The 25,211-nt window shown below is 45.7% G+C and overlaps 1 protein-coding gene across 1 annotated transcript in view; it reads right to left on the bottom strand.

Moving 5' to 3' along the window:
- cacna1g (calcium channel, voltage-dependent, T type, alpha 1G subunit) overlaps positions 1-19,555 on the bottom strand; it is a 208,022-nt gene extending 188,467 nt beyond the window's left edge. The window contains exon 1 of the mRNA XM_076093207.1: positions 19,209-19,555. Within this exon, the coding sequence (XP_075949322.1) occupies positions 19,209-19,555 (347 nt within the window). The remainder of the gene's footprint in view (positions 1-19,208) is intronic.
- Between the last annotated feature and the right edge of the window lie 5,656 nt (positions 19,556-25,211).

Raw genomic sequence — 25,211 nt, 5'->3', positions numbered from 1 at the left:
TCACAGGCAGAAACAATGGCTGCATCCTCTGCATAAAGCTGCCAGTCAGAAACAAAAAGACAAAAGGGAAAAACCAGTAAGAAGGGGAAAGAAGAAGAAAAAGAAGCTCCCAGTATATATATATATATAAAACTCATATCACCATAGCAACTCTGGCTGAGGGGGGGAAGGCAGCATACCAGAAGGATGGAAAAAAAATTGAAAAAGAACGAGTAAGAAAGAGAAGAGAGCAGAGACGGAGAGGAAAATAAAAGTGTCCGGAAAGAAGGGATTGATATGGGATCAAACATTTAAAGAGTGGTGATTGGAGAGAAAAAATAAAGCTCGTCGGTAAAAGGTCAAAAAGGATGGAGGAGGGTCGTGGGTTGAAGCTGAATGAAAGTACGCAGCTTATATCAGGAGTGTACAGTCTTGCTATAGCTGCTCTGTGACGGAGCAGTGCTCATTGTGGAGAAAACCAGACTGTTCGATAAACTAAGACGAAAACAGACAACTCGCAGACCGCACGATGCTGCGGTGGCCATTTATTTTATTTTATTTTATTTATTTAAAAGGGACCATGTACAGTTTAAACATAAATGTCTCCATTCGATGCACTGTACCAGATTGTAGCTTAAGCTATAATTTGCATCTGCAGTCCCTTGGCAGGTCAAACAAGGACAAGACAATAACACAGTAAAAGGAAAATACATAATACAGAGATATACCACAAAAAAACATACAAGACACCCAATACAACGCTACACACAAATAGCACATCAAAAATCAATGTGTGTCAATAAAATCAAGTCAGAAAAGACCACAAGAATTGAGGTCAGTGTGTGCAGTGTTGTGCAGTTTTTAAAATACTTTTTGAGTTGGCTTTAAAAGTGCTAATAGTGCTGCAGCTCCTCACACCTTCAGGCAGGGTGTTCCACTGGTGTGTTGCTTTTACAGAGAAGGCTGATTGACCAAAAGTAGTGCGGCAAAATGGTATTGTACAGTCTCGTGTAGAGGATATTCTCGCTGATCTAATAGAAGTTGCTGAGCGAGTATATACAAAGTCACGGAGTGGAGGCGGGGCCAAACCATTTAAAAGTCTATAGACCAGGCACAAATTTGAGAACAATCTAAAATTGTTAAAGCTCAGTAAATTATGCTTCTCCAATACCCTACAATGGTGAAAGTGCAACGGCCTTTTGTCCAGAATTTTTATTGTTTGCTTATATAAAGACTCGAGAGGTCTTATGGCTGTTTCACCAGCCTGCCCCCAACACGCCATGTGCCCTAAAGCGTACCCTGGAGGGTTGGGTCATTTTCTCATAGACTTCTATAGAAGACTTCTTTTTGGCCCCCTAAAGTCAGCAGGGTCCATCCTCTGGGGGGACCATGGTTATAGAGCCTAGTGCTAGCATGGCTAAATAAAAAAAGCAAAACCTAAAGCATAAATGGACGATTATGATTTCAAATTTTGAATCCTTTCATCACTCCTAAGAAAACCAAACAGCAATTGGACGATTTGTATTTGAAGCAGGTGGCTTCCAGCACTCCTTCTCTTTGCAATCCCTCACCTCTTCCCCTTTCTCTCCCGCTATTTCATCCGCACTTCATTGTTCTTTCTTCCCGGGTGGTCATATCTTTCCCCCCCCTTTTTTTATTGCTTCCCGTTCTCCCTCTCCATTTCATCTGGGGTAAAGATGTACTGAATAATTCAGAACGGGGCCTGATTTATAAGAGCGCTCGTAGCGCACAGACGTCTCAGGCTCGCTCATCAGTCAGGCTCATTCTGGCTGAAGAGCGGCGCGGCGGCCTAATCTCTCCGACGGCACGACCGCTGTCCCTGAGCTGCTGCACAACGTCCCGGTGCGTTCCAAAAAAGGCACTCATGGAAGCAGGCTCGCCGGCCAATGACAGAACATGAACCGTCTTCTCCGGACGTTATCGCGGTCAAGCAGCCAGGCGCGGTACGTCTCGGAAACAATATCCTAGAAATATCCTGACTCCAGGTTTACGGTCGTTTAAAGTGTTAGTTGAGGTATTTCATGGTCTTCTGCAGGCTGTGAACCACATCAACAAGGGAGGAGGTAGCATGTGGAACAGAATAACCGATGTTCTACTCACAAACACAATCATTCGGAATCACTAAGACGGATAACATTTGAGGAGTTTTTGCCCCCAGGGAACCGTCATATGGGGAGAGTTGCGTTGCAGAATCGTGACTGTCTGCTCTGTACGTAGGGGGACTAAAGTGGTGGGAGGGAAACTTATGATTACAATAGCCGTTCTTATACACTCATTAAATGGGATAATTTGGAGTTAATTGAAGTATAGAGGAATTGCACAATTACTCATTATGCTAGGGCTTCCCCTCGAGGACCCCTGAGAGCCAAAGCACTGCCAACCCTGATAACATAGAGCAGGTAGAATTAAATATGTATGCATGTAAATGTAAAAGCACGGCTGCATGATGATTTATTGTATTCCGCCGTCACACAAAGGCAGACAGTGTGACGAAACATGCTAATTAGATCTGGGGTTCGATAAGATTGTGTTACATCAGAATCCATAATTGAATCCGCCGTTACAAACTAAATCCGTTCAAATCCCTCGCAGAATTAATTTAGATTTAGCTTTCAACATTTGCTCGAAAGTAAAGTTATGAATCACTAAAACCCAAAGATTCCATTGAGACCCGAAAGCATGTGTTGTTGGCTGAGGAGGGGGAAGCACTGCAGTAGGTAGCCTAGTGTTCACAACCTGAAAATGAGATGAGCTACATGAATATGAAATGCTGACTAAATATGTAACTGACACAAAGACATAACAGGTGTAGCCTACCAACTTTGGCATATTTTTTCACAAGCGTCTTGGTCCCAAAGTCAGAACTACTAAATTGAAATTCAGTGGATGAGACGTTCAACTGACCAACCACCCGATCTTTTACCTGTTATATCGTTCCCCATTGATTAAGCCCTGCAGTTAGTCAGTGTGTGTGCTCGGGCTGTACCAAATAGTTCAAAGCTTGGTTCATAACGTTGATATTTGAATTCTAAATGAATTTTTGCACATCTATTCATTCTGTTTGAAGCTGTTATTTCTGCACAGTTGCGGGTGTAAAGAATAAGCATTTTAGAATTACGCAATTTACAGAATCAGATTCCAGTGACGTCTGCAGAGTGTTGTTTCAGAATTGTGTGTCAAAAAGTCTAAATTGATTAGAAAAGATAGGTGTTATTTCAAAATTCACTTCATGTTTTTATCTGACGGAATATTCTGCTTCAATCCACAATCCGCCTTTCAAAAACAACATTTTCACCGTGGTGAAACAACTGTCTGCTCTTCTTCTTGCCGCTCACAAAGGGAGGCACGCACCTGTATTAACGGGTTCGGTCCAGCAGCACCAATAATTACATTTATACAACAACAATAACATATAAATCTAATTTTTCTTTGGTCATCATGGTCAGTCCAGAGACTGAGGGTACAGTAGGGGCCTCACTGAAAGCTGGGGGCCACTTCCCTTATAGAGAAATGACCAATGAGCTGCACCGCTGAACCGAACCAGCCAATCAGAAATGAGCTCCAGGCCAACACTGGTATTGCATTTATATGAACGGTTCTCTGCCTCCCATTCGTCCACCCAGCTTTTTCTCTCGCGCTCTCTCTCACCTAAATTGTTTTACTCAAGTGTCAAAATTTGGCAGCGAAACTGACAAAAACAATTACAAATAGGCCGAGCACATGATTTTCTCTGCACGGCGGACTCCGTCGATCTTCCTCGAATCTCCGTCAGAAGTTTCAATCAAAGCAATTTGACTCCAGCTGTGGCATTTGAAAGCAACAGATGAGCACAGAGGGAGGAGGGTTGACGAAGTAATGAGAGTGGGATCGATGAAAAATACCCTGAGAGGCTGGTGGAAACAAACGCCATATATCTGAGGGTACAGGTGTGCACTGCAGAAGGAAACAGCAGCAGTTTGCCTGGAAAGGTTTCGCGCTAACATAGATGGAGGAAGTGAATCTTTTGGGGGGTAGTTCAGCATGAAGGAGATTTTAAGTCAAATCTTTCACGAAACCAAACAATGTCAGTCAACTCATCTCCACAGCAGTTTTGGCCTCATACACCGTTTGCTCGACACCACATCTTGCCAGCTAGCTTTATCCCCCCCCTCCCCCCTCTCCCTCCGGCCTTCTCCTGTATTAGCATCAGGAATGCGAACTCAGCATGTTCACTCGCTGTGGTGCACGTTCATTTATCTGACCTGCATGTTCACGGAATAGTTGTGTAATACAGATTTTGCTTCAGGGAAAACTTGTGAGTGACATGTTTAATGCAGTTTTACTCCGGAGCCTCACAGAAGCAAAGCCCCTCTGTCAAATCAAGCAAAAGATGGAACATTGCGACAACAACAAAAAATGTGTGGACAAGCGTACCGGATTATGTAGCGGAAGGCAAATTTGTTGAACAAAACCCAAACAGAAAAGCCGTGACTGAGTGAGCTTATAAAATAATAATGTTTGGCAGCAAGAAAATGGGATGTACAGGAAATATGCTCTTAATATTATTTTCGCAATCTACAGCACTGAGCCTATACCACAGGTGTGAGACAGTGGGTAATATAAGGAGTTTTAATTCATCTGACAGAGAAATATTCATGATTGGGTTGTACAAAATAAAGACATAAACAATGAGATGGTAGAAATGTGTCTGCTGAGATTTTGCCTCACCATTTAAACATGTCCCCAGGAAATTATGCTTACTATTATTAAACAAATTATTACATTTTTGCAGGAAATAAAATACTAATTTTCGCAAGTACCGCACGGAGGTTGTCGGGAGGTGGTCGTACAAAGAGCAGGAGTTCGACACCTGAGACCAGAATGTCTCCTCGGTCCCACATTTTTATCCTGTCAGACATAAGTAGGGAGATCATACGCTTGTGGTCGCGTGCGTGCGTGCGTATGTATTTGTCCGTCTGTCCACTGTTAATCTCACATACTTGGACTTATTGTGCTAATATTTTCTGTGCCAATTTATGACCCTATAATCAAGGACCTCGTGGTTGCGGTGATTCACAAATTTTGGAGAGCCTAATTGAGTTCCAACAAAAAAGGCATTTCCGGCAATCGCTAAAGGCTTACTTATGTTAACATAATCCCCTGCCCATTTTACTTTGACCAGGTCTCTAGTTTACATGGCATTTCAAAAAGACGACTGCAACGACACTTCGTAATAGCTCTGGTTGCATTAGAATTCCTAGTAAATTTACCATCACACCATTTATCAAAAAAAAAACATAAAATGATATGATGGCTTCCCCTAATTTACGATGCAATCTTTAATAATTATCCGTGACTTCCTTGAAAGCGTGCTATCAGATGTTACTCTTCTGCATACGTAACTACCCATTATGAAGACTGACCACACTGATATAAGACAAGCGGCTTTCTATCAAGGGAGAGGAGCACGAGACCAGCTTTTGTTCGATGCGCACAGAAGAATAAGAAGGATAAAGGCAAACAACCAGAGGTCCCTTGCGAGCCACAGGCACACGGTTTTATTTATGAATTTAATTTGTGTTTTTCTTTAAGAGGCACTTGGTGGCCTGCCTCAACACAGAGGGGAGTTAGGACCCAGAGGTGTACAGCCAGGGAGTACTTTAAATTAGAAGCAGACGCCCTCTCTCTCTCTCAGTAGGCAGTAGAGAGAGAGAGAGAGAGAGAGAGAGAGAGCAGTCTGGAACTGGTTTTGAAGCCACATCTTGTAGGAAATCCTGAACAGAGCATGTTAACGAGGGACACCGTAACCACGAGCGCGGAGGCTCCCCTCCATGCACTTTGTGTGTGTGTGTGCACAGTAAGTGTGTGTGTGTGAGTGTGTTACAAAGTGCAGTACACACACGCTCAGATAGACTACATGTGCCATCTGAGCCACTACTGACTACCACGAAAAAAAGAAGAAGAAAAAAAACAGCATACTGTACACACACATGGCGAGGGCTGGCAACTACGCAATCAGAACATAAATACAGGTAAACACACTCGCGCTGGATTACATGTCGCACAAACAAACATACAGTGCAAGCTTGTTTCACGTCACATGTGCACAAAACCTCTCCGGGGACCAGACAGGGTTTCCCTCTCTGTCTACATCTGCAAACTGTATGCAGTTACCCAGGGTTGATTGCACTCACACACACACGCACACACACACACACACACACACACGCACGCAACAGAGCAGCGAGACCTCCCCATGAGCCTGTGGCCCAGCAATGCTGAGTTAGCCTTTGGTAATATGAAGACTAATAAAGAACAGATCTTACAGAATGGTACGCAACAGTATGCACACTTGTTAAAACACACACACACACACACACACACACACACACACACACACACACACAGGGGAAAGAGTGGGAAGAGAGAGGATGAGAACAAATACTAATCAAGACAAAAAGCACATCTCACCTCTCTTTCTCATCCTGCATGTGGGATGGCCTGCACCCTCGGGTGGAGCGAATGCATTTTTATTTATTTTTTTCTTCCTCCCAGAAATGATTTTGTCACATTCATGAACGTGTGGGAGCGTCTGAATGCAATATGTGTGATGGAGGAACTGTTTGCATTTAGGTATCATTTGTATCTGTGTGGGATGCACACTGCAGATGTCTGGCTCATTGTGATGAGCTGCTGCCGCTGCGAGAGTGTTTGGGGTGGCTGGTGGGCTTTCCAGGTATATGGATGATTTGTATTTTTTATATTACTTTGTCCAACCTTTTTTTCATTACTTTCCGCTTCACGATTCAGGGGCTAATCCGCCATAAATTTCTGCTGAAGCAATGATGCTAAGCAGCATGAAATGTAATGTGTATGAAATGTAATGTGAATTGTGTTTCACAATATAACATACTTACTGTGTATAATACACTTAAGATTGTGTTGAGAGGATTATTTGGTTAAAACAAGTATGAACATATATGAAGTCGGCAGGCAGTCAATGGCAGTAGAAAACAAGCAATACTAGGTGTTTTGAGGAAATGTGAGTCACCGCAACCACATGAGGTCCTTCACCATGCGGCTATTTCTGAGCAACCCAAAATATTATGCAGTTTGCTGTAGCAAGATTAGCAAGATTAGCCGTGGACAGACACAGAGGTGCACTCGCTCACTCACGGGTGCAGGCACGCAAGCGCCCGATCGCATAATCCTGCTGGCGTGGATAATATGAGCAATGATTGCTATGTTTTTAATGTGAAAGATGTCGCTGGTAGTAACTGCTGGTGGTAGTATTAGCATCTTTCTGCTCAGTGTTTGGTTTTACTGCCCACAGATGTACCACTGGTTCAGTTTCACAGAACTCGTCAGCCACATTTCCAGCTGACGAGGCTGTGAGGCTGTTTACGTCAAAACGGCACTGAAGCCACTGTACACTCCCTGCCTGGTAAACAAACGGCCGACAGACCAAAGTTAATGGCTAGCTAGTGAACGTAGCAGAGCATTTAGCAGCTATAGAGCCAGATATTCAATCTATTATAGAGATAAAAGGAGAGTGAGTGTTGGACTAAGGCGAAAACGGGCCGCCGTCTGCTAACCCACGTCCGTATGGTAAACATGAAGCTAATGTTATAGCCAGGAGGCAGTTGGTTTAGCTTAGCATAAAGACTGAAAACAGGGTGAAACTAACCTGGTCCAAAGGTATAACACAATCTATGTACCAGTATCTCCAAAGTTCAATAAAATAAATGTGAATAAGACCTTTTTGAAAGCTGACACTTGCCTGTCACAGCAGATAAAGCTCAGGACTTAAGTGTCCCAGTAAACCCAACACCAGTTCCCTTAAATCTGCAACCTAATTGAGGGCGGCCACAATCGTGTGTCGTTAATTACTCCTGTTCTTTTTACTGCGCTGTCATCAAACCCCGGCCTCAATACCAGGAAATCTCCTGTTCGTATTTTAAGACAACACAAGACTACAAATAATACTCAAATTTGCTTTTTTCCGACATTCAAATCAGGCAGCTGATGGCAACAACGGCCACATACAAATCCATATATCAAATTCACTTAATAACAAGGATGACTCTATCATCAGGTGCTAATGCGCTGATCTGTGACATTGCTCTATTTAGCAGACTACACCTGTTTCCACCTGACCCTGTAACCGCCTTTGAGCCCGGTAAGCCTCGGGGCTCGTTGGGACCTGATCCCGCTCCCTCCTCAGCTGATCCCGGTGCAGGTGTAGCGGTGTAACAAATGACGCTGGGGCTCGGCACTCTCACAAAATGATGTGATCTGATTCCGGAGAAGCCACTATCATGCAGTCACCCCCCCCCCCCCCCCCCCCCGGGACATTAAGCTCTAATGGCTGCGAAACTGTAAATGTCACAGTGATTTGGGCCGAGCGCCGAGGGGAGAGAGCCCAATGTGTGTGTGTAGGTGTGTGTGTTTAAGTGTGTATGTGTGTATATTGTCATGTCAGTGCCAATGCCTGAGCAAAAGGGATCGCAGGGAAAGGGGCACTGAAGTGGAGCGGAGTGATTACAGTAGAGGTCGACCGACAGCGGATTTTAAAGGCCGATATAATACCGATAGTTTGGAGCAGGAAAAAGCCAAATAACTGTTGAGCGGAACATCTGAGTCAAAGTAATAATACCTAACTAAATTAATCTGTAACTGAACATCAAACTAACCACACAAAAATCTAGGTGAGAGCAGTTATATTTATTAAAAAGAGAAAAGCGAATTGTTGGCTTTTTTTGGTCACTAAGAGAACAGCCCCCCATCCCCTGGTCTCAAGGTACGACTGTCATTTCATGGGGACCATAGCTGTTGATCAGATTATTATCGGGAGGTGATCACATGCACGCAGATATTTCCAGAGAGAAAGTGGACCTCGTAATGCGTGTGTGTCCGAACGTAACCGCGGCACTCGTGGCGTCTGCTCAGCCATCGAGCCCGGTTCCACCGATAACGACCTCCAACCTCTAAATAACAGTACGACAACACACACACAGATACACACAGGGACTTTCCCATACATTAGCTGCACACACTACACACACTTAACCCACAGTTACAGTAGAGCTTTGCATGCGAGGCCTGTGGGCCCATTATTCTTGTCATATGAGCTTTCCGTTCTCACACAACACACACAGGCAGATGTACCGCTCTAAACTCTGAGTAATGATAGCTGAAATGAAAGCTGTCAACGGCACGCTTTATCAGCTGTAGAGAGTTAGCTTTTCATGCTTACGTTGACTGAAAACTCTGTCTTTGTAGGAGCTTTAAAGGGAGGGATTTATCAAGGCACTGGCTGTAGGTGGAGGCAAGCAAACAGATCTATGGGAGCTATATAGCTGAACAAGGCTATGGACAGGACACATATGCACATTGCACAGAGATGTAGAGAGAGACATACACACACACACACACACACATAATCTTGTGCACAGGCGGGCTGAGAGGCCAATGGACCCATCATGACTCTTATATAAGCTTCCCACCCCAAGAGGTATTTATATCCCTCGTTTGTTATCTATAATAAGACAGCTCCCGCTTTTTTTTCTTCTTCTTTTTTTTCCTCGCTCCTCCACCAGACTCCCCGTTCCTGCTGCGGGAAAATCCTGATTAGTGTCCTGATGACTTGACAGAGAGCGATCGAGATCGAGATACAGAGAGCGAGGAGGGGAGGAGAAGGGAGGCGGAGGGGGAGAGACAAAAGTGGCGAGAAAGATGTGCTCCTGTGCGTGTGAATTATTGAAAATGCCGGCAATTCCTTAGCGGGCGGATTTTGACAGTCGACCGACTAGACGCTCTGCATGTTTGCCCCTTGAGAAGATGTGTGTGTGTGTGTGTGTGTGTGTGTGTGTGTGTGTGTGTGTGTGTGTGTGTTGGTCACTGAGATAAGGCAAGCGGTCAGATCTGGTGTGTGTCAACGCCACCTGAGTCCCCAGTTAGTAACAGGGTCCAAAAAAGTGCACTTCTGTCAGACATGGCATCCCCTCCTGTGCTGTTCACCAACTTATTAATATGTCTATAGTAGCTATGGTAGCTTGTTGTGAAGAAGAGAAAGAAGGGGCAGCGTTCTAGGAAGCCTCGGAGTGAATACGTCTGGAGAATACTGAAGTATGTGGAGGGATGGAGAGAAAAGGTGAAGCGAGGTGAGTAAGCAGAGAGGTGGAGGAGAAAGCAGAGAGACTGAGGTATTGGCTATGACGTGAGACAGTTAAAAGATAACTCGATTTAGCCGCCCAGTGAGATTTTGCTGAGTAAGAGTAAGTGTATAGCTTGCCCCCCGCCCCCCCCCCCCCCCCCCCCTTTCTGTTGCCACTCTGTGGAGCCAAGCTCGAGTCTCCTACAATACCCTAATGAGAAAAATCTGGTAGGAAAATCCTGGACTGAGTCCTACATAAACTTACAGCCATCTCACGGAACAGCCCGAGAAGAGAGGGGCTGAGGAAGAAGACGAAAAACTCATTATAAAATGAGAAGGAAAATAAAACAAATTTAGAAAGGTCATGTCCTCATTGCTTTTGATACACTTTATATGTGTATAGACTGTATAGTAGGTTGCATATCAAATGGAAACACCTCTGTTGTTTCCAGGACTGAACTTGAGATCTAGGTACTATTTTGTAACCTGTTAGCATCAAGTGAACGCAGGATAGATTTACATTTTCAAAAGTTGGATTTCTTTAAGAAATTTGATTTCTTCAAACGCTTTGTTTTAGGGTGGGTGTATAAATTAATTGTAATATTTCAACCATTTTAGCTGTAACTTGTAGCCTACCAACTTCATTTCACGTTGAAGAGTAAAAAAGTAGTAAGTAAGTCAACCTAAACAACCAGTCAGGAGCCAATTATCCAACCAATCAACCACCCCACAAACCCAATTCAATACCCAGCCAGTGAACACACAAATTTACCCCCCCAATCGGCAAACCACACCATCGACCAATGGACCAATCAAATATCCAACCAGTCAACCCACAAATCTACCAAGAAACCACCCAATTAAATCACCATTAAACCATCCAATTAGTCAAAGAACTAAATAAACCCCAAGCAACCAAATACCCAACCAGTCAGCCAACCAATCGACCAACCAGTCCAACACCCGATCATTCAGTCAACAGGCACCTATACCAGTCAACCAACTAACCAACCAACCACCCTGCCAACCAGTGGGATAATCACCCAATCACCTTCCCACCCAGGTAACCTACCTACCGCCTAACCAAACAGCCGACCGTCAAAGCGTCCAACCCATTAACCGAACCAATCATCTAACCAGACCGCCGTTCCGGATAACTAACTGCAGATGACAGTGGAAGGACTTCTTTTCTTTTTTTCATGACAAGCCGTTATCTGAAGTAGCAGTCATTAAGCGCTGTGTTTCATGCGCACTAATTGTTCTCCCCGTACAAAGAATTGATTGAAAATCAGGGATAAACTTTGCCGTGCAGAGACAAACACGCACGCGTGACTTTGCGCATTTCAAACCGCGGACAACAAAGACAAAGAATATGGGCGGGTGAGACACACACCGCCAAGTGATTTTTACATAAGACTTTGTGAAGTCCCTCCCTCTCTGCTTCACTACCTCCTGACATCTGACTCCTCCGCCGCTCCTATTTTCTCTCTTTTCCTCCAACTCTCCTTCTTTTTCCTCTGTTTGGGAAGCTAGCCATGTGGTTTTTTTCTTCTTTAACAGGATTCACATTAATTTGTTAACTAGGCCACCGGAGTCACGGGGGGTGGAAGAGCACAACAGAATCTGACAAGAGAAAGGAAGCAACACCCCAGAATACAAGTGCGTAAATGTTGCTGCTGCCTCAGCCACAATCAAGAGAGAGGCACACACACACACACACACACACACACACACACAAAAGAACCGCAGAAAAAAATGCTTTTCATACTTGGAAACGGGCGCAAAAACAAACAGATCAATGTTTAAACTTTGAGCACAAAGCACATTTAGAAACACCATAAACTGACACATGGACACAGCCACACACACACACACACACACACACACACAGAGGGAGAGAGACAGTGAGAGTGCTTCCTGCTGCTGTCTGGCAGTCTACACTGGAGTTTAGCGGTTTGCCCCTGAATCACTGTGGTCGGAGTCTCACCGGGTGTGTATCAGGTTAGCCGGTCCTCCCCTGCCAACACACACACACACACACCCACACACACACACACACACACAAAGACAGCTGCCAGGCCCGGCCCACAAACTCAAGTCACTTTTGGCACTTAAGTAACCGGGTTATTCTGAGAAACCGGGTTACGCAGGTAATTAGAGAACCCGCGATGGCTTCGCTGGAGAGCGGCCACAAACCCACCACCTTCAGTCCGCAGAGCTCCATTGTGAATAAAACAACAGGCAGTACTCGAATGCAATCTGTTCTCAGTGCTTACATTAGCCTGCTAAGGCTTTCCACTGGAGGTAAAAGCCAGACAGGCAGACACTTCTGAGACACCCTTGAGTACTTGCAATTGATTATGTGATTTTGTTTTGTTGGTTTTTTTAGTCACTGGTTAAAGCAGTGTCTGGAGCACCATAATGTTTTTCTTCCTTCATCTGCCTTTCCATGTTCATCGACAGTAAATACCGAAATATGTCCAGGTCTCAAATACTAGCCCGAATAAACACGGGATGGGTTGGAATTACAAGTACGATGTCTCAAATGGGAGACCTTTTACAGTGGTCATTCCCACAGCTCTGAATCCATCACAAATACAAATACTCGTTTTAATTAATTCCACTGCACCGTTCTTCCTGAGGAACATCAACACATGAAGTGTAAATGAAACTCGACACTTGCTGCAGTTGTTTTTTCATGTTATAAATCCTTCCAATTAAAGTGTCTTCCAACTGTTCATTCACCGAACAGGTGAGACGCGACATAACAGGTACGCATGCTTGGGCCTGGTTCACCGATGATGAAACAATAAATAAAACACCAGATTCCATTTCCCAGTATTCGTTGCTGTGTTTGGTGTGAATCCGCCATTTTTGCACCATTTTCCTTGCCGAACGATCGATTCTCGACCAAACTATAGCGCAACATTTTGAAACAGAGCTTCAGTTGTGACATGTAAACGTACTAATACGGCATGTACATATGTTTTCAGTACTTGTATCTGTTGCATAGTGTTTGCAGGTGCAATGAGAGAGAGAGAGAGAGAGAGAGAGAGAGAGAGAGAGAATTGGCTGTGGAAATTGTCCTGTGAGTGAGGTTGGTTTTATTCATGTAGCCATATCGGCGTATTAACTTATTAACAGCGCCCTTATCTGTTTCCGTTCCTCTCTCGTGGACACTCAACTTTCTGTTCTGTTTTCTTCAGTGTTGAGGCATAAAAAGAATTCAATACATCCGCAGTGAAAACTGAATGGAGCAGTGACTCATAGAAACTCTACAGTGTTCCGAACAGACATCGATACACCACAGGGTGCCTTTTGCACCAGTAGGCCCGTATTCAAACCGTTTAATGGTTTTATATTATTGCGTGAGATTTCAATGGGAACGCTAAAATGTTCAAACGTTCAAAATGCTTTTAGCCGGGCCCCAATGATACCCCGCTGCAGTTTTGGTAACGTGTAATAATGTGTCACTTTGTGTGCAACGACGGAAGGGATTTTCCCAGGAAAAAAAAAAAAACTACCACAAACACCAGGTGTGCGGAGTAGAAAACGTAAGTGCTTTAATGAGCTGACTATAGGTTGAAACTACAGCGTGGCAATCAGAAAAACAAGCAGCAGGCCGAGCACAAAGAAGGGGTTTCTTTGTGCTCGGCCTGTTTGCAGTTTAACAGCTTAAACAAAGCTCCTCATTAAGAACAGACCTCATACCGAGTCTCTACTCACACCTTACTGCAGTCTGAGCTTGGCCTCGCTCCCTTCCACCATATCTCTCTCTCTCTCTCTCTCTCTCTCTCTCTCTCTCTCTCTCTCTCTCTCTCTCTATCATTTTTTGATTGTCACTCCTGTTATTCATCAATAATTGGCGCTTTCAAGGCGTCTGAATCACACATACTGTACAGCGCGTCAAGAGCGTTTCACCGCCAGCAGACTGATCTATCGGTCGGCGGATCGGCGTTTGGATTGAGTCCAACACATATTTGCTAAAAAAAAAAAAACGAAAGGAGCCTTCGCTTTCTTCAAACACCCATGGTTGCCAGTGAGCGCGTACACAACAGATGTAAGTCGCGTTTTTAAGCACACGCGGTAGGGGGGCGCACGATATGGACGAAGAAATAACATCGCCGCTGTTCATAAATGCCGCAGCTGATATTTGGGTTGGGATGTGATGAACGCTTACTCATTTCCCTTCCTGCCCGAAAGCCAAGAAGCAAGAAGCAAGAAGCTCGGTGATAAATCTCCACTAACTAGCATTGGGTTCTGAATGTAAAAAAGATTTTTCTAGCACAATAACAAAGCCCCGCACACACACGTGCGCGCCCACGCCAGCAAGAGTGGGTGCTCTCTCGATGTTTTTGTCCATACAGCTGTGCTTTCATTAAGAGTTCTGTGGCTGCCAGTTATGAACGTCTTTTTTTTATTCTACCATTTTGTTTCCATCTTAAAAAGGAATTAGAGAGCAGAGCTAGACACAAGTGTGTCTCTGGCAGTGAGCTCACAGAAAGGTGCCATTGGATACGTACTTGCTGTCCCCCATTTCCCCTCTTTACTTAACGCATCGGTTTCCTTCGTTTCCCAGAATGCCTTTTGGTCACCTCGAAGGAATGCACGACGGCAGGAAGTAGGGCTGGGTATTGTTTGAAGAAAGATGATACCATTACCAGTACCCTTAAAGTGATAGTGATACCAACAGAGTACTTCATGTGATACTTTCTGTTCTACTCCACTCGATACCGATCATGTGAATGGAAGCATTCGTAAAATCATCAATGCATTGCATTCTGGTCTATTGAGTGTATAAGCCATACCTCTTATAGCTGCTTCTTCAGAGATGTATTTCAACCTGCATGTTGCATGATTAGTGGAAGATGTCAGTTCTAAGAAAAGGCCTTGTTATTTGACTCGAGTGACAGAATATTGATGACAATCGACGTTTTAGATATCTGCATCACTTAAAGTGTTTATATTGATCACATGACTGTGTGATTTAACTCTTTACAGGAGATGGTCAAGGGAAATGAAGATCGGGAGCACAGCCGATGAAAAGCACCAGCGTTGAAATTGAAATTTGTGCCATTCCCTTTCGCAAACTTTCAGCTCCCAACGTTTTTTTGTCCAGCTGACTTGCTGACGGCCTCCAATTCCCCTGATTGGTCATCAGCTAGTCCACAAAGCTTCTCATTGGTCAACAGTCACGCTCAGCGTGCACGCAACACCGCCGGCTGACCTCATCCGTCTGGCGAGTAGAAATTGACGTGAGAGACGTCAATTTCTACTTCTAGCATCTCAGCTAGCTGTCATTCGCTGAATGATTGCGTGCGCAGCTCTAAATATACACACGGAAACACATCTCTTGCAGCGAGCACTTTACATGCAAAATACATGCTCGAGTCACATCACATGCTCATCAAGTCACATGAATCATGGAGTAAAAAAAAAAAAGTACCCCCATTCCATCACACGCCGACACACACACACACACACACAAAAAGGCCTATAGCATGGTTAAGTAAATTAATAATTCATCATACATAATCCGTCATGTTCATTTCAGCCTCCCGGTGAATTTCAGAGAGCATTCAGTTCATAGGATGAAGCTCTCGAACGGCAAGAAGTTGGAAATGTCTGAAATTCTCTAAGGAACGAGGGGCGGGGGGGGGATATGAAAGTAAAGTTGATGGCTGGTATGGGCCTACTTTTTCACCTCTTAAAAAATGCTCTCTGAAATCCCAAACGGCTCTTCAACTGAGCCTCGGTTTTGTTCCTCATTTTTCTCCCCCCTTCTTCTTCTACTGGTTTTGGAGGCCGTCAGAGATGGCAAACACATACACACACACACACACACACACACACACACACACACAGAAACACACACACACACACACACACAGAAACACACCTCCTCACTCTACAGCCAACGTGAGGCTTTTAACTCCAGAGGAGGAAAACAAAAAAAGCGAGGGGTACGGTGGGGAGAAGAAAAGCAGACGAGGAGGAAGAGGAGGAGGAGCGGGGGTGAGGGGAGAACAGGCGACGGGGAGGGCAGGAGACATTTTCTGCTGATTGAGTAAGCATTCGCTTCGGCTTCCGCTATTTGACGGACGCATCGGAGCAACAAATGTGAAAGCCTGCAGGAGAGCGAAACAGAAGCGAAAAATAAGGAATCGGTAGCATGTTTTCCCTAAAATCCCTCCGCTGTTGTCGGGCCCTCCAGTGAGGCTATTTCAACGCGATGACAAAACACCTAGCCCGGCCAGGTGTCCTCCCTCGCTGTTCTGCGCCGTGTAATCCTCTGCTTAAATCGGCGCGAGCGAACGATATAGAGCGCGCTGGACGCGTTCCCAAAACTCCCCTCCTCCTCCGTCTTGGCATCAACATCCAGCTCCCCCACCAGAGAGGAGACACCTACGGGAGTCCTGTGAAAGTGTGTGTGCTGCTTACACAACCTCACACATACCGCATAGAAAAGCTCTCACTCTCTATCGTGCGGCGGATTCTGGAGGAATCATTAGCAAAACCAGCAGAGGGGATTTCGCACAGGCAATGTGCTGGGCAAAACATCACTCAGAGCGTTCACCCCAGGGGTCTTCAATTAAACCCTAAATACCTCCGCGAGCATCCAGGGGTCCTAATTACTTCAGACTGCTGAAAATGGCTGCGGGCCGCCCGAGGCCGAGGGCTTACCGAGGATATGCCTGTTTAGAATGGATTCTGGCCCCGAGATCAGTCGGGCGCTCCCATGTTGTTGGTCTGCCACGGCATCAGACAGAGGGATGTATTTATAGCAGGAGAAGGAGAGACTACCGCAGGATTAACTCTCCCAACCAGAAAGCAGCGACAGCGGCAGAGAAGGGCCACAGCTCGGGAGAGGACGAGGTCAGAAATATAGCAAGATATACGTCTTGCTCTCTGGACGCGAAGCACACGGATTCAAACACGGGAGCGCACGCACGCACAGGGGCACACAGAGACGGATCGATCTCAGTGACCTTCATGCATTACGGAAGCGGTGACCTTTTCCTAAATCAGTACAGGTAGACATAGCCGTGGGGACACACGTAAACACACACAAACAGAGGGGGCTTCGTCGCTAATTACCCAGCAGTCACTTCAAGACGTGCAAATCCTCATTCAAAAATGTCAAAGCGGGGTCCGTGAATCTTTGCAGAACGGATCCGTGCAAAAAAAAAAAAACAGAAACCAGTCTGACTTTAGTAGAATCAGACGGCCATCAGAAAACAGAAAAAAGAACTTGATCTCAGGTAAGACTCCAATGTTACTCCGGAATTATCCCATTTCAGGGCAAACTATTGCACATTGAATCCAGACTACGCCGCAGCCACAACTAGGGTTTGCAACGTATTCATGAATCTGTGCCAAAGGTCTGTGATGGGTGACGCAATGGACCTCAGGTCAGCATTTATAATGCAGGCTTTGGGACCCACTGTGCATCCCAGCGTGCAAGCACTCAGACTTAACAGGTCGACACGTTTTACTATGGGAGTTGTGAAAAACGTCACTAAGGACTTTGCAAGGGGTTGTGATATTTGATTGGATCATTTACAGCAGATCCTGGGTCAGGTTCTTTTGCAACGCAGCAACTACTGGATGGGCAGACAAATGAATCAGCTACTTTAACGAGTTCCAGCTCCTCAGCTGAGTTTCTTATGCGATTGTAAATTCAAACTCTTTGGGCTTTGGGTCATTTTGTTCACCGTTTTCGGACATTTTGAAGACAAGAAGAAAATCGAGAAAATAAGTTGATTTTAGAGCTGCGTGGATCGTACAACGGTGCAAAACAATCGCATAAATCCGATAATTATCGTACACTTGGCTACACCGTACAACCTGGGAATTAAACACCTGAAAGAGCACAATATCACGTGTTGTTCGTATGGGGACCATGATATGAAAATGTTTGAGAGGCCCTGACTTGGATAATAGTGCCACGATCGCCTTTGCTCCCCGAGGAGCCACGAGGGACTCATGTGCCCCGAATGCTTCAAAAAAAAAAGTATATTTGTAGGACCTTTTAAATATTTGACATTTACAGACATGTAAATCAGCTGTGGAGACTGAGGCAGAGTAAAGAAAAAGGGAAAGAAGGATGAGAGGAGGGCGAGGGAAGAACAAGAAGCGAAAGAGAGGACAACGTTCCTCAGGGGAAGAGGAGGAGGAGGACAGGCCTGCTCGGCATCTCAATCAAAAACGGTGACAAATGAGGAGAGAGGAAGGGGAGCGAGAGACGAGGCGGAAGGGGTGGAGGGATGGAGGGAGGGAGTTGAGGTGAGGCGTGGGAGGGCGGCAGTCGGGGGAGGAAGGAGCGGAGGTAATCCGAAAGACATGAACACACACACACACACACACACACACACACACACACAGCAGAGCAGAGCGGTGTCACCCTAAGGAAACACTCCCTCCAATAGCTCTCTCACAGCCAGACACCAAAAAAACACACACACGACACATACACACACACACCAAGAGAGCAAGATGGACGTTGAGAGCCCCCCCCCCCCCCCCTGCTCTCCTCCTTTACAGAGTACAGAGAACTGAATGAGCGAAGGTCTGTACACTTATGGAATCAATAACGCGCGTCAGTGGCAGGAATGATTCAATAAGGCTCTGAGAACTCAAACCCTTCCGCAGCCATACACACACAAAGACAAGAAAAACAGTTGACGCATTTCTGGTTATGAACAATCGATCAATCGAGGGCGAACAGTAAAGCTGTTAGGTGACTGTGTGAATGCAGCTCCACTGGGACCAATAAACGCACTGGACACACACACACACACACACACACCTCAGATCAGATCAGGCCATTTTGCTCATAATAGGTCATGAAGCTCGGATGCACTCGGTAAGAAAGTAGTAATCGATACACACCCTGATGCATGCCAACATCTGTGTGTGCTCACTCTGTGCCTCCAAGGCCTCTGATAAGTCAACCCTTGAGGTCAGCTGGAAGAGCAGCGCAGCCCAGCAGGTGTTTCTTACCTGCCACAGGTGGGAGGCGTGTGCGCATGAGCAAATTCCTATCTGGAAAAAAAAAGTACAAAAAGGATATGGGTTGCAGACCATCTTGAGACACCAGCTGCGGGGCCGGGTGGTTTGTTTCAGGTAGAAGAAGACCACGGGGGCCATGGCCGGGTAGGGCAGGCTCTCGTCGCCGCTCGCCGACGCTTCATCCCCGGCTGTGGAGATCGCGTCGGGCGCCGGGGGCACTGGGGGCACCGGGGGCGCCGGGGGCGCCGGGGGCGCGGGCTCCACCGCCGCAGCCGCCGCTTCGCCGCCTCCCGTCCCGACGCCGGACAGGTCGTTGAGCCGGATGAAAGTCCTCGGCAGAGAGGAGCGACCCTCCGAGCCCCTGGCGTCGGGGATCCCGGAGAGATTTCCCCCATCCTCGGCCATCATTCGCCTCCTGCGGGCAATATAGGCGATCATACACATAGATGTAGCCGACAACCATGAAAGCGTTAAGTGAATGCAGCAGCAGAAGCGCATGAGATTCAGGGAAATATGTGCATTTAAATCTGATTCTAAATCTGCCAACTTTCGTATAAAGTGAAAAAAAATATATATACACTTCTGCACATACACTCACAGTTAAATCTATTAGCAACAGTGGGGAGAAGTGGCGGTGGAGGAATCATTTCAGGACATTTTTGCGCATCCTTCATCGACAAAACGACCGCGTAAAATTGTTTAAAAAATAATGAATGTGACACAAAGCTTTTTTCTTTTCATGGATAGACAACGCCAATATATTTGCTGACATAAGCTGGTAATTAAAATAAAAAAAGAGGCTCGCATTCATTTTCATCCAGAACTAAATCTCTCTCTCTTTTCTGCAACAATAGAAACATATTTCCAATCCGTCTCCAAACTTCAGCGGCATCTATAACCCAGCAACAATACATTCATCATGAAGTGATTTGCAGCAGTTATTATAGATTTTTCTTTTTTCTAAATGGGCGCAGAGAGCATCTCTCCGTTCGATTCATTTACCTGGAATGGACTCGGTAGATGTGCCCAAAGCGCGCTCAGTCATCGCATGATCAGTTTATGCCGCGGCTATAAAGTCCACACCAGCCTGGGGAACAACAAGAAGAAGAAGAAGAAGAAGAAGAAGAAGGGAAAAATACCCGGTTGGTTCGAAGGAGGAGACGAGGAGGGAAGAGATGAAGAAGAGAGGAGCAGGAGACGGAGAGGGGGGTGAGGGGGAGAAGAGAGAGGAGAGGGTCTTGTGGGTTTTTTGGTGCGTCTGGCTGAGCGTATAGTTTCCAGGTGGTGCGCTCTGCTGCGCGGGTCCTACTCAACAGACACGGTGCGCCCGAAGGCCCCGGTCCCCGGTGTCCGAGCCTCTCCGGGGGCCTCACCAACACTTGATAACCATCCCCCGTTAGTTATCTTTTTTTTTTATTGTTATAAGGACCCGCGTGAGTCCACTTCTGCAGCCTTCAGCCTCAGGTTAAATATATAACGCCGCGCACAAACTTCGTTATGATTCCCTCCCCCTCCACAGAGCTGATAGACCAGCCCCTCCAAAAAAAAGGAGAAATAACGAACTTCAAAAAATTCAAGATTCAAGTACTTTCCGTTGCATCCACAGGCGGTTTTCAGGTTTTGTTTTACAGGGAGATGCTGCCGCACATCCCCTCCCGCCGAGCACAAACGGGCGTCAAAAAGAGGCAACCTTTGAATATTTCCCGAAAAATATCACGAGCACCGGCCCCTCTCTACGGTGGCGCACGTGAAGGGAGCAGCGGGCGCTCCTGCCTCTCGCTCTCGTCTCCTCCGGACTGTATTCGAGCGGCGCCGTCCATCGGCAAGAAAAAAAAGCTCACACAGCTGGATGGTCGGATCCGTAACTTCTCAACAGCCCGCCCCCCCCCCACCGACGAGCGCCCGCTCTGCATCCAATCACGGCGCGGCCTGACTCGGAGCCCCCTCCTCACGGGCTGAGCCGGACGCCGATCCGACCGGTCGGGGGGGGGGAGGGTGAAACAGCTGGAATCTCATTGTCAACTGTCGGCCAATGAAAAGCGAGGGAGCGACGGCACCTATAGCAGCATTTATGTATGATTGGTGCAGAGCTTTATTATGGGGATCCTTTGGGGGGGGGAGTTGCCACATGGTGCAATGTGACTCCCACTGACTGTGAACATATAGAGATGTAATTGATAACTTGTTGCCCCAGCCGAATATCAAGAACACAGATCCCAGATAAACCACAGACAAACTAACAGGTACAGCAAAATAAGAATTCGGCAGCCATGAATTGTTCGATGGTGCCAAAATGTCTGGTAGGCAAAATCAGTGTCACAGTGTGTGCAGAGGGGGGCCCCCCCAGACTCGCCTCAGAGACCCCAGGAGGCCCCTCAAGCCCCATCCGGGAGCACTTTTTCCCCAGACTATCCAAATTAACCAAGAAAAAACAGTTTCAGTCATTAGATATATTCACCACATTTTTTTAAATTGTCATTCTTCATGACATGTAATATTAATGAAAGTTTTTTTTTTTTCTTTCTCATTTGGCAGATTTGGGACCCCAGGCCCGGCAGGAATCCTCTTGCATGTATGCTGGTCTGGTGGCCACTAGGGGAAGACGTTTCCCCAGGCTTTTATGCCTTACACACACACACACACACACACACACACACACACACGCACACACACACACACACACAGTGCACTCTCCTACCTGCAGCTGCTTTTGGGAATACAGCCTGAGGCAGAGCAAATAGTTGTGCTCTGTAGTTTTTTTTTAATTGACAGCGTCTCTGAATTGCAATGCCGTCCCCTGTTGGCACCTCTATCTTTCATATGTTAAGGATCCGACAAGCCCGGCGCACGCACGCACGCACACGCACACACGCACACACACACACGCACACTGCAGTCTCTGCGCATCACTTGCTACACAGCAGCGCCCGCACTTTATTTTCATCGCAGCGTATGATCATTGATCGGAGAGCTGGAGCAAATCAATGAGGGGAACCAATTTCTGCAGAGCTCATGTACGAGAGCAGATATTAATCATCTGGGCTGTTTACGCGTATCGCTCGCTGTGAAAGCATGAAGACAGAGAATTACACGAGCACATGACCTGGAAAGAAAAGAAAAGAAGAAACTCCTTACAGCTCCTGTCAATACACCTTGTTTGGGCTGATTACTTAATTGTGAACTCTCTTAACAGAGTACCAATGGAAACATATCGGGCCAGCAGGGCTTGTATACCAGGCAGGAATGAGGCACCGTTCAGAATACACGAGGTCCTGGGTGAAGCCCACCAAAGAAAAAACAAATACATTCATTAATAATAAGCAATTTATTTATGCATCTATTATTCATGCCATTGGAATAAAGAGTTGGCGATTCAGCACCGAGTGCCCATGAATGCTTCCCAAGGCGAGCGCTTCTGAGTGGCTGATGAACGTGTTTGCTGGTGCCGTCCGGTTCGAGCTCAGACCCCAATTTATCAGAGTGAGTGATCTCGGCTCTCCCGGGGGGGGGGGGGGGGGGGGGGGGGGGGGAGAGCACAGACACAGGGCTCATATATTACAGCTGACTGTGATGACGGACCTCACTGACAGTGACTTGAGTGGACAGGAGGCTCCAATCCATATACCTTTAGCAATATGAGGACCTCTGGTCCACAGAGAAATGTGTGTATTGGGAAGAATGGACTTAGAGAGCCAGCCTGCCATTACATCGGATCATTTACAGTTCCCTGAGGATGATCTCTAATGATTTTTGACCTTTCGTCTTCCCAACAACAGGAAAAAAATGTCTCCTTGAACAATACTTTGGTCCCTGAAAAAGGTAGCTTGGCTGGGCCCCCATGAAATGCCAAATGCTCACGGTCCCCACAGGATGCAACTTAATCGTCATGCTGAATCTCTGACCTTTCCTGTAACACTGTCAAACATGTCCACTTGTACGCCAGAAATAATTAAATTATAATAATATCTAATTAACTAATTCATGGATATCCATTAGATTTGGACATTCATGGTCCTCACAGGATGCATCTTAATCTTTATGGTTAACTTCTGACCTTTCCTTTAGCACAAAAATCTGCCAAACATGTCCGTTAATACACTAGAAATAATCAAACTAAAATAATATCTAATAATCTATTCCAGGTGGGTATCAATTCAATTTGGACTTTCATGGTCCTCACAGGATGAACTGTAATAACGTGGTAGTTCCCTGAGATCTGCGCTAGAATCTCTGACCTCCCCTGAGATCAGGCTTACAGGACTGAAGAGCTGTTATGTAACCACACATTGATTATTTGAATTATATGATGCCTGTTAATCCCTGATTATCATGCAGTCGATGTGTGTGTGTTGAGTTGTGTGCGATTGCCCTCCATCCATGTAATTGAACCCTCATTAGTGAGGATCAATGACAATGATCATCAGAGTTGTTTTGTTTAAACTCCCAAAGGTGCCACAAGACGTTTACTGGCTGTAGTTCAGCATGTTTGTCTTTTGTAGTCTCTCTGTAACTACGATCTACTCCGTTCGAGCCAAAACTAGAAGAAGGCAAATCCTATCTGTGTTGCATTTCATGTAGCAGAGCTTCCTTGTCACCGACAATAACAATTGTCGTATTGTGATCTATAATAAATGAGTAGTTTGGGAAAACAAGGCTTTTGACATGCTGTTCTTTTGTCATGAGATATCTGTTAAGTACACTTTCCTACACAGGGGATGATTCCAACAAAACCAAAATGGAAATAAGGACAAAAACATAATTTCATTTCAACCGACCGCATATGTTGAAATGAGACATGCTGGTTTCCTTTTAATCAATAAAATCGGCTGAAGTTGAATATGATCTCCGTGGTCGCTGTGAACTCCAGGAAGTTTATTCACATACGCTGTTTAACTTTGTGGTGTTCGTTCCTCTGGACTAGCAGCACGTTCCTTCGGGCAGCGCCAGCAAACCTGCACTCATTTAGAGCTAGCAATTGATATTATTTTTGATTTAGGACATTAGAATCCCCCGGAAACTCTTCGAGATTCCAATTGGAACTATTTTCCGACAACATTATATAAGCAACAATCAAAGCTGAGATTCAGGAGAAAAAAAACATCCTTATTTATGATTTAGTTTAACACTCAAAAACTCAGCTACCAGAACTGCGTGGGTGTGCTTTGATCAGCTTTGCTATGAAATGAGTGACATTGTGTTTTCCCAACTGAGCCCCTCTCACTCTGCACCAGTGAAAAAAACCAAGGACAAAAACAGGAATTGCTACCGTGACCTAAGCCTTAACTTACCCCATTGCTAATGACTAAATTGTTGTTTTTTTGGGCCTTTTCAAGGGTATGTACGGTCTCGAGCTCTGTCTATCTAAATACTTGAAAAATGCAATGAAGGGAGTAGGGGCACGGTTCTGGACCGGAGGAGAGCCAACCCCGAATTTGCATAAAATCTGGAAAACAAAAGAAAACGTCTCTGACCGACAGGAATGCATCTATGTGGCTGAGTGCATATGCTGCAGCAAATGGTGTCACAAATGTTTAATTATATCCTAATGGTGTCTTAGGGATACGGCCGGACCCTGGTCTCAATAACAGATGTTTGAGACACTCACGTGACTGGAACCGAAGCTGCCGGACGGAACAGGACCGGGTTGGCAACCGGGTACGAGAGGTGGTTGCCTCTAGTCTCACTTTTCTATTTGTCTGCCGAATGATGAATAGAAGAAAAACGAGCATGTCAGTTTATTTTAGCCCACATGCAATCCAAAACAATACGGTAATACAATGCACTCCGTGTGACTCATGTGGTGTATTCGTGTGTGTGTGTGTGTGTGTGTGTGGGTGGGTGTGTGGGTGGGTGGGTGTGTTATGGGAGCCCGAAGAGGGTCAACAACAATATCAATCATTTATAAACAGAAAATCACTTCTAATTGAAATATGTCAAACAGAAGACTCCAGACTATACAAAGCTGCGCCTCTGAAGCTTTTCCATTCCTGCTTGCCCACCTAAAAAAAATAAAATTCACACGTGATTTCAGTGATAGTGATTCACATGTTGGTAACCTTGGTTA

This window comes from Anarhichas minor, unplaced genomic scaffold, assembly GCF_050575085.1.
Source record: "Anarhichas minor isolate MPS153535 unplaced genomic scaffold, ASM5057508v1 ptg000017l, whole genome shotgun sequence".
NCBI classification, from domain to species: domain Eukaryota; kingdom Metazoa; phylum Chordata; class Actinopteri; order Perciformes; family Anarhichadidae; genus Anarhichas; species Anarhichas minor.
This window is presented reverse-complemented; position numbering and strand designations above follow the sequence as displayed.